The 15,975-nt window shown below is 37.0% G+C and overlaps 2 protein-coding genes across 2 annotated transcripts; both read left to right on the forward strand.

Moving 5' to 3' along the window:
- Nucleotides 1-828: 828 nt before the first annotated feature.
- LOC148852525 (putative disease resistance protein RGA3) lies at nt 829-4,693 on the forward strand. The gene is made up of 2 exons (XM_088943710.1): nt 829-3,892; nt 4,243-4,693. Exons 1-2 carry the CDS (start codon nt 968-970, stop codon nt 4,261-4,263), a joined length of 2,946 nt encoding a protein of 981 aa, XP_088799836.1. The 5' UTR covers nt 829-967; the 3' UTR covers nt 4,264-4,693.
- Nucleotides 4,694-9,693: 5,000 nt separating this feature from the next.
- On the forward strand, nt 9,694-15,714 carry LOC148852526 (uncharacterized). Its single transcript, XM_088943265.1, has 2 exons — nt 9,694-12,350; nt 13,696-15,714. The coding sequence occupies exons 1-2, from the start codon at nt 9,884-9,886 to the stop codon at nt 15,162-15,164; spliced, it is 3,936 nt and encodes a 1,311-aa protein (XP_088799391.1). The 5' UTR covers nt 9,694-9,883; the 3' UTR covers nt 15,165-15,714.
- Nucleotides 15,715-15,975: the final 261 nt, after the last annotated feature.

Below are 15,975 nucleotides of genomic sequence, written 5' to 3' on the forward strand. Positions count from 1 at the left end.
TTTGATATTTGCAATCACTTCCCTGAACTTTCTGACACTAGTGCAAGTAGACCCCCTCTCGTAGAATCCTCTAAAAAAAAGGCATAAAAATGTCCAAAATACCCATGCAATTGTTATTGAGGTTGATTTCTCCAAGATAAAAACAATACAAACTTTATGAAAACAATAAAAAGAGGATTTAAAATTGCAACTTTACCTTTCAATGATTGATATGAAGGGCATATTTGAAAAACAAAGCAATTTCAGAAAAGAAAGAGATTAGAAGGGTTTGGGGTAGGATCCATATGTAGAGAAAACTTGCAAAAATAAACATTTTGGTCAAAATAATTGCATGGCTATTTTGGACATTTTCATGCCTCTTTTTAGAGTTTTCTGCCAAGAGGTTCTACTTGCAACTGTCAGAAAGTTCAAGGGAGATGATTGCACTTACCAAACTTCAGAAGAGGTTTCAGCAACAACTAGAAACTTCCCCAATGTTTCAGCAATTTAACCCTTTTTCCTTTTTTTTTCAGGGAGATGTGTTTTTTTTATCGTCATCACTGATTGATTGTCTAGTTGCTATATTGTCATGCTCTGTATTCTACCTACCTTGTTCTTGTCTGTATATATCGTAGTCTTTTCCCACATCATACATTAATTAACAAAATGAATTGGACGACTTTGTATTACAAACAAATTTTCATTCCGCCAACATCCAGGGTAAAAAGGGGGGAAACATTCCACTGGTGGCCTTGATTTGTCATCATCAACTTATCACTCTTTTGATGTTCTGGTGAGTAAAACTAGAGATCTGAGTAAAAATGGTGCCCTTAATTACCACATTGCAGTAGTCAACACCCTTATCAAATTGTGGAACCCGGATCTGCTGTGAGCTAGCTATTTGCAAAAGAATTTGTTACCAGTTTCTCTATCTCGAATTTGCTATCATTTGCAATTGGGTTGTAGACCGATTCTGTGAGAGAAAGCCATGGCAGTTGTAATTCTAACTGCAGTTGCATCTGCTTCATTGAAACCCGTCTTTGAGAAGTTAGGATCCTTCGTGAGTAATCAGATCAAACTGATATGGGGTGCTGACGATGTGCTGAAAAAGCTGGAGAGGACGTTGCTGAGAATCCAAGCTGTGATCGATGATGTAGAAGACGAGCAAATAGATGACAAAGCATGGAAGGTTTGGCTGCGAGATCTTAAGGATGCAGCCTATGACGCAGATGATATACTGGATAAGATTGGGATTCTCATCTCAGAAAAGAAACTTGATCAAAATACTCCCAGAGATAAGCACGAGGTACGCAATTTGGTACTCCGAAGTCTTAAACATAGTTTACCGCGTAAGATGTCTAATCTCCAAAGGAAATTAGATACAATTGCCAAGGAGATGGAGGACCTTCACCTGAAAAGGTCACTTAAACGGATACAACTTGATAAGAACGAGAGACCACAAACCAGTTCTTTGATAACCGAACCATCTGTTCTTGGCAGGGAAGAGGATAAGAACAACTTAAAACAGATGTTGATGTCTACTGAAACATGCTCAGAAAATGTTTCTGTAATTTCAGTAGTTGGTATGGGGGGAATTGGGAAAACAACCCTTGCTCAGATCGTCTACAATGATGAGACAGTACAGAGGCATTTTCCCTTGAGGATGTGGGTTTGTGTGACCAAAGACTTTAGTGTAAGAAGGATTACAAAATCAATAGTGGAGTCCATAACCGTAAGTCATCCACTAAATGAAATTTCGTCAGCTAGGTCTTCTTTTGTCAATGTTGCCGATTTAGACCCACTTCAAATTACATTAGAAGGGTTGGTGAGGCAGCAAAGGTTTTTACTTGTCTTGGATGATATGTGGAATGAGAGCTATAGTGATTGGAATCTCTTGAGAGCTCCCTTGAGGGTTGGAGCCAATGGAAGCAAAATTCTTGTAACCACTCGGAGTCGGATTGTGTCATTAGCCACGGGCTGTAGTCACACTATTAATTTGCAGGGTTTATCTGATACTGATTGTGAGTTGTTGCTTGAGAGGAAGGCATTTGCAAGTGGTACATCAAATGCACATCCACAATTAATATCAACTGGTAAAAAGATAGCCCAGAAGTGCAAAGGCTTGCCTCTGGCAGTGACAACCCTTGGGAGCTTACTGAGCTCGGTTACCAATGAAGGAGAGTGGGATGCTATATTGATAAGTGAAATATGGAACTTGGAAAGGAATAATGACATTTTGCCAGCTCTGTGGTTGAGCTATCTGTATCTTCCTGTACATCTGAAGCGATGTTTTGCATATTGTTCCATATTTCCTAAAGGTCACAAGTTCAGAAAGGAGAAACTAGTCCAACTATGGGTTGCAGAAGGGTTTGTTCATCAGGATGGTAAAAGACGACTGGAAGTGATAGGAGGGAATTACTTTGATACATTGTTTTGGAGGTCATTCTTCCAAATCACTGAATCAAATGGAAGTTCATCAGTGTGTTATCATATGCATGATTTTATTCATGATCTAGCAAAATCTGTGTCCCGTGACGAATGTCTTAGAATAGAGGATGGTGACATATCATACAAACCCTATATCACCACAACAGTGCGTCATTCGTCATGGCTCTGTAAATCTAGTTCTGGTGCAGCTTTTAAGGATGTCCCGAAAATGGAGAGGTTGAGGACAATTCTATTGCAGTGTGATCACAAGGAACACATTCACCCACTCCCCAACCTTCTGGGTACCAAATTCAAACGTTTACGTGTGTTGGATTTATCTGGTGCTCAGATCGAGGATTTGCCATCTTCTATTGGTAGTCTCAAGTATCTCCGGTACCTTGACCTCTCTAGCACACTCATTGAGACGTTGCCCAAGTTAGTTTGTGGACTTCTGAATATAGAGACGTTGAAACTGGTAGACTGTAAACGCCTTGCCGTGTTACCATCAATGAACAAAATGAGAAGCCTAAGACATCTCTATTTGGATGACAATCCCCAGCTAAATTCTATGCCGCCGATGATCGGAGAACTAACGGGCCTCGAGACAATTTCTCCGTTTATCGTGAGCACAGAGGACGGAAGAAAGATTGGCGAGATGAATAAAATGGCGAACCTCCGTGGATCTTTCTGCATTTCAAGACTTGAGAATGTCGGCGATGTGAAAGAGGCTATGATGGCTGCATTGAAAGATAAACCACACATTCACCAACTGATGTTAGACTGGAGCAAAGTGCGAGAATGTGACCAAAAGGTTGACGAAGAGACCATCCAAGGCCTTGAAGCCCACAAAAATCTCAAAGAACTTCATATATCAAACTACTGTGGTGAAATATTTCCAATTTGGATCACTGATCCTTCCTACTCCAATCTCATGACTGTGTCGTTAAGCAACTGTCAGATATGCTCTGAGCTGCCTCCCTTCGGGCAGCTTCCATACCTCAAATCTCTCAGAATAACTAAAATGGATAGTGTAGATTGTATCAGCAACAGCTTTTATGGGAAAGGAGAAGTAAGGGGGTTTCCATCACTGGAGACACTCGAATTCTCTGACATGGGAAGATTGTCAATTTGGTATGGAGTAAATGAAGGTGATTTCCGGCGACTTCAACGACTTACCATTGACCGGTGCCCAAGGCTAACTGCTCTTCCGGTCGTGGAATGGATCAACTCTCTACCTTATTTTCAAATTCGCAAATCTGGCCGCCTGGAGGAATGGAAGGAAGAACAGTTAAGGCAGCACTCCAATTTGCTGGAAGAGAGTGGTCCAGAACACTCAGATTCAGAAGCGACTAATCACAGAACACAATACTCAGATTTCGAAGTTCGCGACCAAAACATTCTGCCAATTACCGTCACCGTAAGGAAGAAAATATTTGAAATGTTATTAGCGTTAACGTTCGGAATGATTGTGGCTGTTTATTTATGGGTGAGTTATGATAATTTTTCTTCCATGAATCACTTGCTTGTTGAATTTATAAGAAAGTATTAGTTGTTCAGATCTGGCTTGGCGTTTCTTCGTCCTAAAAGTTCCAATTTTCCCATGAATTTCAAAGAAATTATTGGGATCCGATCATTTTCCAATCATAATTGTTTGTATTAATTTATCGCTGCTTTAGGTTTTAGGTCATGATTTTATTTTATTTTTTTTTCGCTTTTGTTTCTTTGTGTGAATGGATTTTCAATAAACCTGCGCAAATATGCATTTGGTTTCACAGTTGCGTGAACGATTCTTTTTCCAGGTGTTTACAATAGACTGATTCGATCTTCCTTATTCAGGTTTCACAGTTGCAGAAGTAATATGGTGAGTAAGATACAGAAAGGGCTCGAAACGTTTGGTTAACCCAGAAAACTTGACCAACGACTGTCCATTCTGTTGGGGACGACGAAGAACATAGAGACCATCTAACGGCTTGCCGTCATCTTCGTTCAGGGAATCAAATCTTGCGGCCTGGAGTAGTTGGATAAATGTTGGAATCGACGTATGAATAGTTGAAGAAAACCCCACAAAGGAATAAGAGGTGCAAGGATGAATTTTAATTTGTTGAAATGGACTCTTATGATATAGAATTTTTTGCCTCTTTGTCTTCAGTCTTATGGACTTAAATGATGCAGCTGCATTTTATTCTTATGTATTTTTTATGTTATAAAATAAAGTGGCCAGACCCAAGAAAAAATTCTACATTGTGGGTAAGGAGGATGTAAATTCATTTCCTCTTTATTTTCCTTTTGTCCTCTTCTTGCTTTAGGTTGTTGGATACTAGTGCTTACGGAGGGAGGGAGAGAGAGAGAGAGAGAGCGCCAACTCAATTAACCAAGTAAGGTTCCATTTTGATTAGATTAAGAATTTGTTATTATTTCCTTTTACACGGATCGAGCATTTAGTCCTTTTAAATTCAGTCATTTTCTAGTTTAGCAATGATCCTTCTTGCTCCCACCAATGTCCTTTTTAAAATAAAATAACTTTTGCTCTCTCTCTCTCTCTCTAATTAGTTTCTTTTAGGAACTTGCTAGGCCATCCAAATCAATAGCTAATCAATCTCTTTTTATCACATGCATTAGGATTAGTTCAAATTAGATTGTTCGTTTCTTATTAATTTTAAATTAGTTTTTTGTAGTTTTCTACCTTAGGACTCGCTCATGCACCAAATTTGTGGTTTGAATTTCTTTAGCCAATTACCAATTTGTTCTTTCATTGTTTAGTATTTGTTAATTATTATTCACCTATTAATTGTTAAATTATAGTTAGCTTTTCTCTCTTGGTTAATTTATTGTGATGTAGTTATTTTTTCTTTCTTAGTTAATTTAGTGTGATATTCATGACTTTATTTTAAGCCTAATTATGAAAATTTATCCTTGGAATTTTGGTAAAGTAGAGACCGGTTTAACCGGGCATATGTGGGGTGCCTAACACCTTCCCACACCATACCTTTGTCCCCGTACCCTAAGAATCTCTAATTTCATTGAGCAATTAGTCACCAAAAAAAACTTAATTTTATTTTTTTTGAAAAATCTCAGAATTTCCTAAATTCTCAATTTCCAAAAATTTAGGTGACGACTCCACTCCATCAACTCTATTTCACTCCACACACCATATTTCACTGCCCCCTCCCCCGGTCGGGCAGCCACATGATGGGCAGGATTGGGACCAATGAAAAAAAGACAATCTCGACGGTTGAAACTTAATTTCAAATCAAAAGCAAAATAGGCATGATTCATTTACCTCTATTGCGATGCTAATGCAATGATTCAAATCAAATGCAAACAATAAAATGATTCTACGTATGCAACATAATTAATTAGAGATGTAAACACGATTTTGGATCGGCCAGCATGAAGACCCATTAACCATCACAGGCCCAACACGAAGGTCCATGCCATGCTGGGCTGGGGGTTCGAGGTCCACGGGCCGGCACAGCCATATCTTGTATGCCAGTACAGCCCGCAGCACGGCCCCTCATGGGTTGAGTGCAGCCCACTCAGAATGTAGCCATTGTACCACCCCCCCCCCCCCCCCCGCCCCTGAGAAGAGGCCCCAACAGCTACAAACAGCCATATTAGGGGGGTATTTGTGTATTTTGTTTATGTGGGGTTAAAAATAACATAAATGCCCTCCAACAGCTATATAACAACTAATTTAGGGGGGTGGGTAAAGTAATAAATTTTACAATAACCAAAATACCCCTCCCAACAACTAAACAGCAACTAGTTTTTTTGTGTATTTTGGGCAATTAAGTTATGTTCAATTCGACAATCGACTATTCCTATAAATAGCCCTATCCTCCACCATTCTCATCACACCAATCCAACAATCAGCATTCAACAATTCTTTTATTAAGTTATTCTCTTAATCTCTTCAACCTTTCCTCTTTCAGTCTCTCACTCTCTTTGTCTCTCAGACTCTCAATCTCTCATACATTCTTTACAATCTGAGTGAATTCTGATAGTCTCATAGTCTAATTGACTGATCTCTAAGTTAGCAATTTAGGAGGCTTGGAGCCTTAGATGTTGTCACGTTGAAAGGCTTTGACCATTGAAATCAATGTGGGATTCTGAATCAGCAATCCGAGGTAAGTCCAATTAAATTAATTTTATTTTTTTAGAATTTGAAAAAAAAATGGCCAGCTCTTCCCAAAACCCTAAGTTTAGTAGCCCTATTTGGAGAATATTTAAAATAGAGGATTTTAAGGGGACGGGGAAAAGAGTTGTTTGTCAAAAATGTAAAAAAGACTTTAGTTATTGTAGCAAGGGTAGTACTGGCCATTTAACTAGACATTTTCTCACACATGAGAAGGAAGAAGAAATAACCCATAATTTAAATGAATTTTTGAAATAATAGAAAATAAATTTTAAAAATACTAGGAAAAGTTGGAGTCTCGGAGAACATTTCTCGCCACCAATCCCGCCATGGCACGTGATCCGTGATCTATTAACCCCTCCGGTGTCTACAGGCTACAGTTCCATCGGAGTCTTGTTTAGTTGTTTAAGTGGAGGACCTGTAGGTACCACACTACCACTGTACCAGGGTTGGGTAAATGCAGTCATGAATCATGATGCAAAATATAGATTACAATTTTACAATTACAAGACAAAGGAAGGCATGATACTGTAGAGCGAAAATGAGATATCTACATTGATCAAATACAAAAAATAAATAAAGAATCTATATATAATCAAATCTCATCGTATTTCAATTTATACGACCCATACCTCCACCTTGCCTCATTTTTGTTGTAGGCAAACCATTTGAAGACCAATTGATCTTACTTCTTGGAGATTGTACAAACAATAAGATTTTACTACTTACTTGAGTAGAGGTAATTTGATGAATGTAAACACTTTTTGATTGGTTCATTTTTTCTCCAATTCTGAAGCAAAATTGACCCAAACATAAGGGTCGGTTTGGGTCAGTTTATCGGTTTAACCGGTTTTTATATATATATTTTAAACTAAAATATCTATTTTTATTTTTTATTTCCGTTTAGTTTTTATGAACAACAAACTATATATTTAAATCGATTAGTTTTTTTATGCAAAACTGATTTTTTGTTAACATATATTTAAATTTGTACAAAACTGAATTAAATATTGTACTATTGTATTATATTTGTATTGGTTTTACATTTTAAGTTTTTATCATAAATAACCAATTTTTTCAAAGTTCAAACAAAACATAAATAAAATATGTCAACATTTAACATGTATGGTAGGGACTAATTAATAATTACTTAAACATATAGGATTGGTTCAATTTGGTTTGGTTTCAGTTTTCACATATAAAAACCAAAACCGAACCGAGTTGTCGATTTATCTTCTAATACAAACTGAAACTGATCGGTGGCTTTGAAAAACTGACCAACTCGGGTTAAGTCAGGTCAGTTTGACATTTAATATGAACATCCCTAATAAACGGATCGAATTCGAATTGGATCAGGCAATATCCAAATTCGAATCCAATTAGAAAATTCGATTCAATATCTAACGAATATTGAAAATTAATATTCGAATTCGAATCCGATTAAATATTTGAATATTCGATTCGGTTCAAATTCAATTAATTATTTATTTTAGGTCATTAGTAAATATATAAAATAAATTTTTTATTTATATAAAGTATCTATATAATTAATTATTATATATTATATAAAATATCTATATATAAGAGTTAAATAATCAATCAAATCTAGATACTTATCTAATCGAATAAGGTTATATCCAAATGTGAAGTCAATTAACTATTCGATATAAATAAAATATCCGAATTCGACCAATTAAATATTTGAATTATCTAAATTTGAGTCCATTATATCGAATCTCGAATTCAAAATTCAAAATTGAAATTTCGAATAACATAGACACCCTAATCAAACGAATAAAAAAAAAGGAAAATAGTTAAATCTGATAACTATGTTTCATGTAAATAGAGAAAGCTCCCCTCATCTTTTTTAAATTGGACAAATACCTTATTTATTGGCTGATGTCATCAAGAAAGTCCAATCGTGGGTTAACAACCCGTCCAAATCTGTATGAATATGACATCAATTTTTTTTAAAAACTGACTTTGCCCATTCATGATTCTTTTTCTCTTGGCCACGACAAACGGTAGAGATATCTAAACAAACAACAGAGTGATGCAATAGCTCAATAATGGCTAATTTTCAAGATTTTTTATTGTTTGTTGGCAGGAGCCATCAAGATTTTCTTATTTCATTTTGGATACATTTTAGAGAAGTTAAATTTTGATGGATTCCCATTAAGGTTTTAGAAAGCCAGATAAGGTATAAGTGTCAAAATTCAAGAATAAAATTAATTAAAGTTTATAAATTGATAAATGTAAGTTAAAATTATATAAGGTACAAAAGATCAAGCATTAACTAAAATAATAAAAAATTAACTAATAATTATAAATATTTTGCATTTCAAAATTTAAAATGCAAAGTTTTCAAATAATTCAAATGATCAATTTAGAAGAAAGGAAACATATGAAAAATCACCCATATAATTAGATATATTATAATTGGACATCAGATTTATGGTCATTTAATAGTTTAGACAAAAGAAAATAACTTAGTTAATTTGATCTATGTAAAAAAAATAAAAGAAAATAAAAAGAAAATAAATCCATTATGAAAAATGAGAAAAATAATACACATAGATATTAGAATTAAAATAATAAAAAATATTACTTGATATATCCAAAAGAAACTAAAAATTTGATTGGCCCCTTCTATGCATTTGGTAAAAAAGCGTAATCATTATTGGTTCACTTTTGTACACGTTTAGTAAAAAAGTGTAATCATTATAGATATAAAACTACACTCCAGTTCAGTTTTGCGTGGATTGTAGTTTTACACCAATGATAGATGTAAAACCCCATCACATTTAGAGTTTTACATTGATAATCGATTTATAAACTACATCGATTTTCTTGATGTAAAACTTAAACAAATTTTTACATCGATTTCAAAATACAACGATTATATATATTTAAGGTTCGGTGTAAAACGTCATAATACAATGATAACATTTTACAGCTCTTCCAAATGTAACCTAAGCTCAGTTTGTAAGGAATACAAATATAAATATATACAGTAAATACATACAAAATAATACAAAATATACATATTTACATTTTTACTCCTTCCAAACTCAGCCTTATAGAAACTAATATAATTTGGTTTCTCCTTTCTGCTATACTTTTTATTTATTTGACTTATTATTAAATTACTTGTGCCTCAGCTAAGTGTTGGAGCAAGTGAGAGAGAGAGAGAGAGAGAGGAGGTTATCGTATTTACGGGAAATACCAAAAAACAGAGGAACTTCTGAGTTTGACTTCTCTTCCGAGTTCAACAAGAAACACAGAGGTCTGAACTGAGAAACACCACCACGACGGTACTCAGATCGCCCTCAAAACGTACCAATGGCAACCAGATACACTTACGATGATTCAGCAGCAACAGTAGCAGCTGCGCCTGGTATATCTACTGTACCAAGCTCAGACGCGTCAATAAACGACCAGGATCGTTGCCGGCCTACCCACCATGTCACATATTCAGACGATGAAGACTACCAATATGCGTATTCCGACAATTACGATACAGCATCTTCACATGGTGAGAAATACTATGAAGTGGCATATCCTGATGACCAAGATTATATGGATGCATATTCAGACGATGAAGATGATGAACATGAACATGAAAATTTCCAGGAATTATGCTCGGATGATAACGATTACGACACAGCAGATGATGAATATGATGAGGAAAATCCAGATGATGATTACCCAAAAACCAAGGTTTCCAGCTGCCTTCATCAACCTTCTCTCACAAGGGAATCTGAACCGTATGCACCCTTAACAGATAGCATGGAGGTACTCATTAGAAAACTGAACTCTCCTCTCTTTGGAAAGATCTCGAGTATGGCGACCGATTTGGGAGTTGAAGAAGGAAATATCACCAGGTGTTCTTATATTGAAACTCTAGTGAGATTGAAGAAAGCAGTTTTGGGTGTTCGGTTTGAGCTCAGTGATGCACAAAATAGGAATTTGGGGGAATTTGAATTCTGTGGAAAACTCGGAGATGTGGCTTGCAACATTGATAAGATACTGGACGACATTGCGTGCTCTGTTTCGCGCTCAAATCTGACAAAATTGGGGCCAGAGCAAGAATCCAGGATGGTGGAAATTCTCGATATTACCATTGATGCTTACAAGATGAAAATGAATGCAAGCATCTCCGAATTGGAAGACGCAGTAGAAAATTTGAAAGGGAAAGCTGAAAATGAATCACGAAGACGCCGGATATTTGAAGCTTTACCGGAAAAGTTGAAGAGGTGTGTTTTTTATGCTTGTCTGTTCCCCAAAAATTATATATTTGAGAAGGATACGTTGGTCCAGTTATGGGTGACAGCAGGGTTAATTGAGCCCGGAATAGAACGAATGGAGGATCCTGGTAACAAGTATTTAAGGGAATCATTGTACCCTTATTTCTTCGAGGAGTCATCACTTGATCATGGTTACAGAGTACACGATGATGTCTATGATCTACTACATCTACATCCTGGCCATGAATTTGCTAGAGTGGAGCATGACAGATTCGATTGTATCACTGAAAACACTCGATTTTCGTCTTTTCTTTGCGGGGATTTTGGTCCTGAAACTCTTGAATCCTTGTCGAAAGCCAAGATACTACAGACACTTCTGTTACTACATGACCAGAGAAGATGCATGGAGCAAATTCCATCTGAAACGTTTTCAAAATTGAGATTCCTCCGCGTTTTAGATTTAAGTGGGACTCACATCTTGAAGCTTCCAAGTTCTATCAAAGAATCAAAAGATCTGCGTTACCTCGATCTCTCCAATACTCCCATCAATAAACTCTCGAAATCAGTGGGTGACCTACAAAATCTACAAGTACTGAAACTCAGGCATTGTAAGAAGCTTGTCGAGTTACCCAATACCTTTAGAAAACTCACCAGCCTTCGGTATCTCGATTTCGATGTGATTCACCAGTTGACTTCTATGCCTCCAGGAATGAGGAGTCTGATAAATCTGGAAAAGATGAGCGGGTTTATTGTTGGAAGAGGGAACGAATTTCAAATCCAGGAATTGAAGAAAATGAAAAGGCTTCGAGGATCAATTTGCATTTCCAAGCTCGAGAATGTGAGAGGCCGCGGCGGAGCTCTGAAGGCAAACCTGAGGGGAAAGCGACAACTTCTAAACCTAGAGTTCCGATGGAGTAAGTTAGAGGATTCATCTGAGGAGGTCCTTGAAGGCCTCGAACCCAACGAAAACCTCAGAGTGTTGAAGATTATAAGCTACGGTGGAGTGAATTTCCCAACTTGGCTAGGGGATTCAAAATTCTCTAAACTTGAGAAAATCTCTCTGAGTAATTGTAGGAACTGTACCCGTCTCCCTCCTCTAGGACAACTCCCATCGCTGAAGTCGTTGTCCATGTCGGAAATGCATGCAGTTAAACAAATCGATCATCAGTTTTGTGGAGATGAATTGATGAAAGCATTCCCAAAATTACAGACATTAGAATTTGATGGCATGTCGTGTTTGGAGGAGTGGACAGTAATCAAAGCTGGTGAAGTGCCTCTTCTCAGTAAACTTACCGTTGTTGACTGCCCCAACCTGGTCACTCTTTCAGTGCTTTCATGCTTCAAATCCCTTGAACATTTAGAAATAATTTTTTGCCCTAAGCTTCAATCCTTACCAGAGGGAGGACTTCCAGAAATTAAAACATTGGTTATTATAGGGTGTCCAGTACTTGCAGAATGGTTTACCAAACAAGGCAAAGATAGGAGCAAAATAGCAGGCACCCCAGATATATGGATTGATTACAAACAGGTCTCCACAATAAACACTACCGAGGAGCCTACAGGTATGGCTGCTTCATTCTAGTCTTGTCATGCTGAGCAAATAACTAAGCTTTTCATTTTTTTTTTTTTTTTGATTGAGTATACCACCACCAGTCCTGCAAAACAGGAAAAGGTCCAAGTACGCTGCAATACCAGAACCTCATTATGGTGGGATGCAGTTTTTGGTTTAGAGTAAGTCCTAATAAAGTTCCCTCTTTCTGAGTGCTTGTATGGCACAACCAGACCAAATATCTACAATCTTCCAATTGCCATGTTGGCTGCAATGTTTTGAGTTTTGGTATGTCTATACTGCATCAAGTATTGGTTTAACAATGTGGTCTAAATGGTCAAAGAATTCAGATCAACTCAAACATCTCTAGTCATAGGAAAATGGAGCCCAGTAGACCTTTCCATAAAGGATGCTACGTTTAAAAAATGCACCTTTGCTCTAGCAGGGTTGAACAATAGATTCATCTTTCCACATTATAGATGGATACATGGGAGGCAATTAGAAATTGGGATAATATATTCTTTGCATACAGGGAATACCATCTATAGGAATGCTAAATCTGTTTGTCCATCTTTGGTGGACTATATGTTACTCCAGTTGTGAAGTAAATGAACTTGGAAACTGTAATTACAGTTGGAAATTAAAAGCATAGTTGAAGGGGAAATATATCTGAAAACACGGGTTTTTGTCATAGGCCTGCTAAATTACTAAAATGCCTTATCATAGTTGTCTCTTGTATCAAAATTTGTTGTTGTAAGGTTCATCTTGTATTAAGATTATCTCAGACAAGAAAAGTAAGGTACCGGAGGGCCAAACTTGGAATTCCTTGAACAAATAAAGTAAAACAATAGCATTTCAAAAAGTTTGATAGCACTACTGGCTTATTCATGGATCCATGGGACAAAATCCTATATATGCCATTCTCCATCTCTATTTTGCAGTGAGATCTTTGCATAAGGGGTTACTTGCTTAATGGGAATTAAAGGATGAATCCTTTTCTGCATGATTGATTTCCCTACCCTTCTATCCTGTTCAGTACAGAAGAATGTGGGATGTCAGTGTAACCCTATTTTGAAATCATTTTAGTTACAAATATTACTGTAATTAACCTCGACACTTTAATCCTTATAAGCATTATCATACTTCCATGGCATGGTATTGATCTTTCTCTTGAACCTATTTTTTGTGGATTTAGTAAAGCATACCTGAGGCCTAGGACCCAAGAATTCTTTTGATAATGATAAGAACAACAACAACAACAATAGTTATAATAATAGTAGTACTACTACCTGTAGTGCTAGTTTATTTTTTTCAGTTGGTTATTCTTCTGAATAGAGATATAATTATTGATGCTGCAGATGAAAGAACCAAAGCAGAAGATGTGGCAATTGGTCAGACTGAAGGGGATTTTCACAACTTGACATCTCTACTTTGTACGGAACAAAGGGACTTCCTCGTGCGGAACAACGGAAAGCAAGTTAGAGTTCAGGAATTTATGGGAAAATTTGTGGGGTTGTACTTTGCAGGCTGGTGGCACAGTGTAGTTCATTGGTTCACCCAAATTTTAGTAGAGACCTACAATGATCTCTACCATAAAAATGATTTTGAAGTCATCTTTGTCTCATCAGACAAAGACAATGAATCATTCATTCAGCATTTCTCCAAAATGCCATGGTTTGCTGTTCCATTTTCTGATGCCATGACCCGTGATCGACTCCATGAAGTGTTCAAAGTTAACAACATCCCAAGCCTTGTGATACTTGATAAGAAGGGAAGGGTTTCTAGTTATAATGGTGCTTGGATTGTCAGGGTACATGGAGTACAAGGCTATCCATTCACACCAGAATGGATAGAAAAGCTACAAGAGGATGAAAAGGTAGTGAAAAAGGACAAGTCCTTACTCTCTATCATGGCTTCCATTTCTGATCACTTGATTTCAAATGAGAGAAACAAGGTTCCCATCTCAGAGCTTCAACAGAAGGTGGTGGGCATGTATTTCACAACTACTTCTGAGGTGGAATGCCTTGATTTTACTACAAAACTCGTGGAAGTTTATAAGGAACTAAAGAATAAAGGAGAAAGTTTTGAGGTCATTTGGATCTCCCTAGGTAACAGTCAAGAATCCTATGAAAATGGCTTTAGAAATATGCCTTGGCTTGCCTTTCCCTTTGAAGACAAGATTTACAAGAAGTTGTATCCATATCTTGAACTTACAACCCTTCCAACTTTAGTTGTGCTAGGGCCTAATGGGGAAACACTCAATTCCAATGTTGTTGATCTGGTCAGAGAATATGGTGCTCTGGCCTACCCATTTTCACAGAAAAACTTAATTGAACTTGAAGAGATGGGGAACTCAAATCCCAATCAACAGTCACTTGAGTCAATTTTGGTTTCTGGAGAAAAAGATTTTGTGATCAGAAATGATGATGCTAGGATTCATATGTCTGAACTTGTTGGAAAAAGTATTCTGTTCTATTTTTCTGCACAGTGGTTCCCTCCTTGCCGTGTTTCCCTACAAAAGCTGATTAAGGCATACCACGAAATTAAGCACAAGGATGATGAATTTGAAGTGATATACATATCATATGATACTGATCTTGCATCATTCAAGGAATTCTTTTCTGGTATGCCATGGTTGGCACTCCCCTATGGTGATGACAGAGAGAAATTACTTAGTCGCAAATTCAAAATTGAATGCATCCCTACAGTTGTAGCAATAGGACAAACTGGAAGGACCATCACAAAAAATGCCTGGGATCATCTTATGGTTCATGGTGCTAATGCTTACCCCTTCACAAGTGAGCACTTGAAGGAGATGGAACAATAGGCACTTGGAACATTTGACATCTAAGTGTAGATGGTAAAGCACAGTCTTCATGTGGAGCAAAATTCATTCCTACTAAAGGATAGATCTGTCTTGGTTACAGGAGGGAGATTTATGATTCTACTACATCGAACCTTGAAAAAGCTCTCTGCTTACGAGTCACCCAAGGACCTGGAGTCGGTTGGAAATGCAAAACCAAGGGCTGGTTGATAATCTCAAGGATAGAAGAATCTGGACCAAGAAATTGAAAAAATTACAGAAAGTACGGACAGGCCTAATGCAGATTTCAGATTCCCACTGCAAAGCTATAAACATTCAGAAGGTCCAAAAACTACACTTTATGCACCCATACCTGCCCGTGAATTGGCATCAATTCCAAGCTGGCACCTACCCCAACCATAATTATATTTTAGCTGAAGTTAGGGTGGTTATTTGTAAGACAGCCCATTGGCTTGCTCAGTGTCATGCTTTTGAATGTGTTATGGATACCAATACGATCAATTAAACAATAAAAAATGTCCTTACACAGAGTCAAAATACCATTAGTGCACAACCAATTTCTCAAAATACTGGATCAACTTGTCATGGAGTATATAAGATTTATGAGGTACACATCATCTGTGTGAATTACTAAGCCCAATAAACATGTAAATGTGAATTGGAATCTCTTTTAAGAGTTATTAACGAATCCTTTCTGGCCAATCTGAACTTATTTTGGATTTGAAAAAGAGACACCCAATGTTCCCGGATAAACAATGTCTCATATTGGTGCATAATGAAACTCTCAAATTTTAAAACTCACCATGACTTTTCA

The sequence above is a fragment of the Nelumbo lutea genome, chromosome 5 (assembly GCF_056320005.1).
Source record: "Nelumbo lutea isolate HS-2025 chromosome 5, American lotus-T2T, whole genome shotgun sequence".
Lineage (NCBI taxonomy): Eukaryota > Viridiplantae > Streptophyta > Magnoliopsida > Proteales > Nelumbonaceae > Nelumbo > Nelumbo lutea.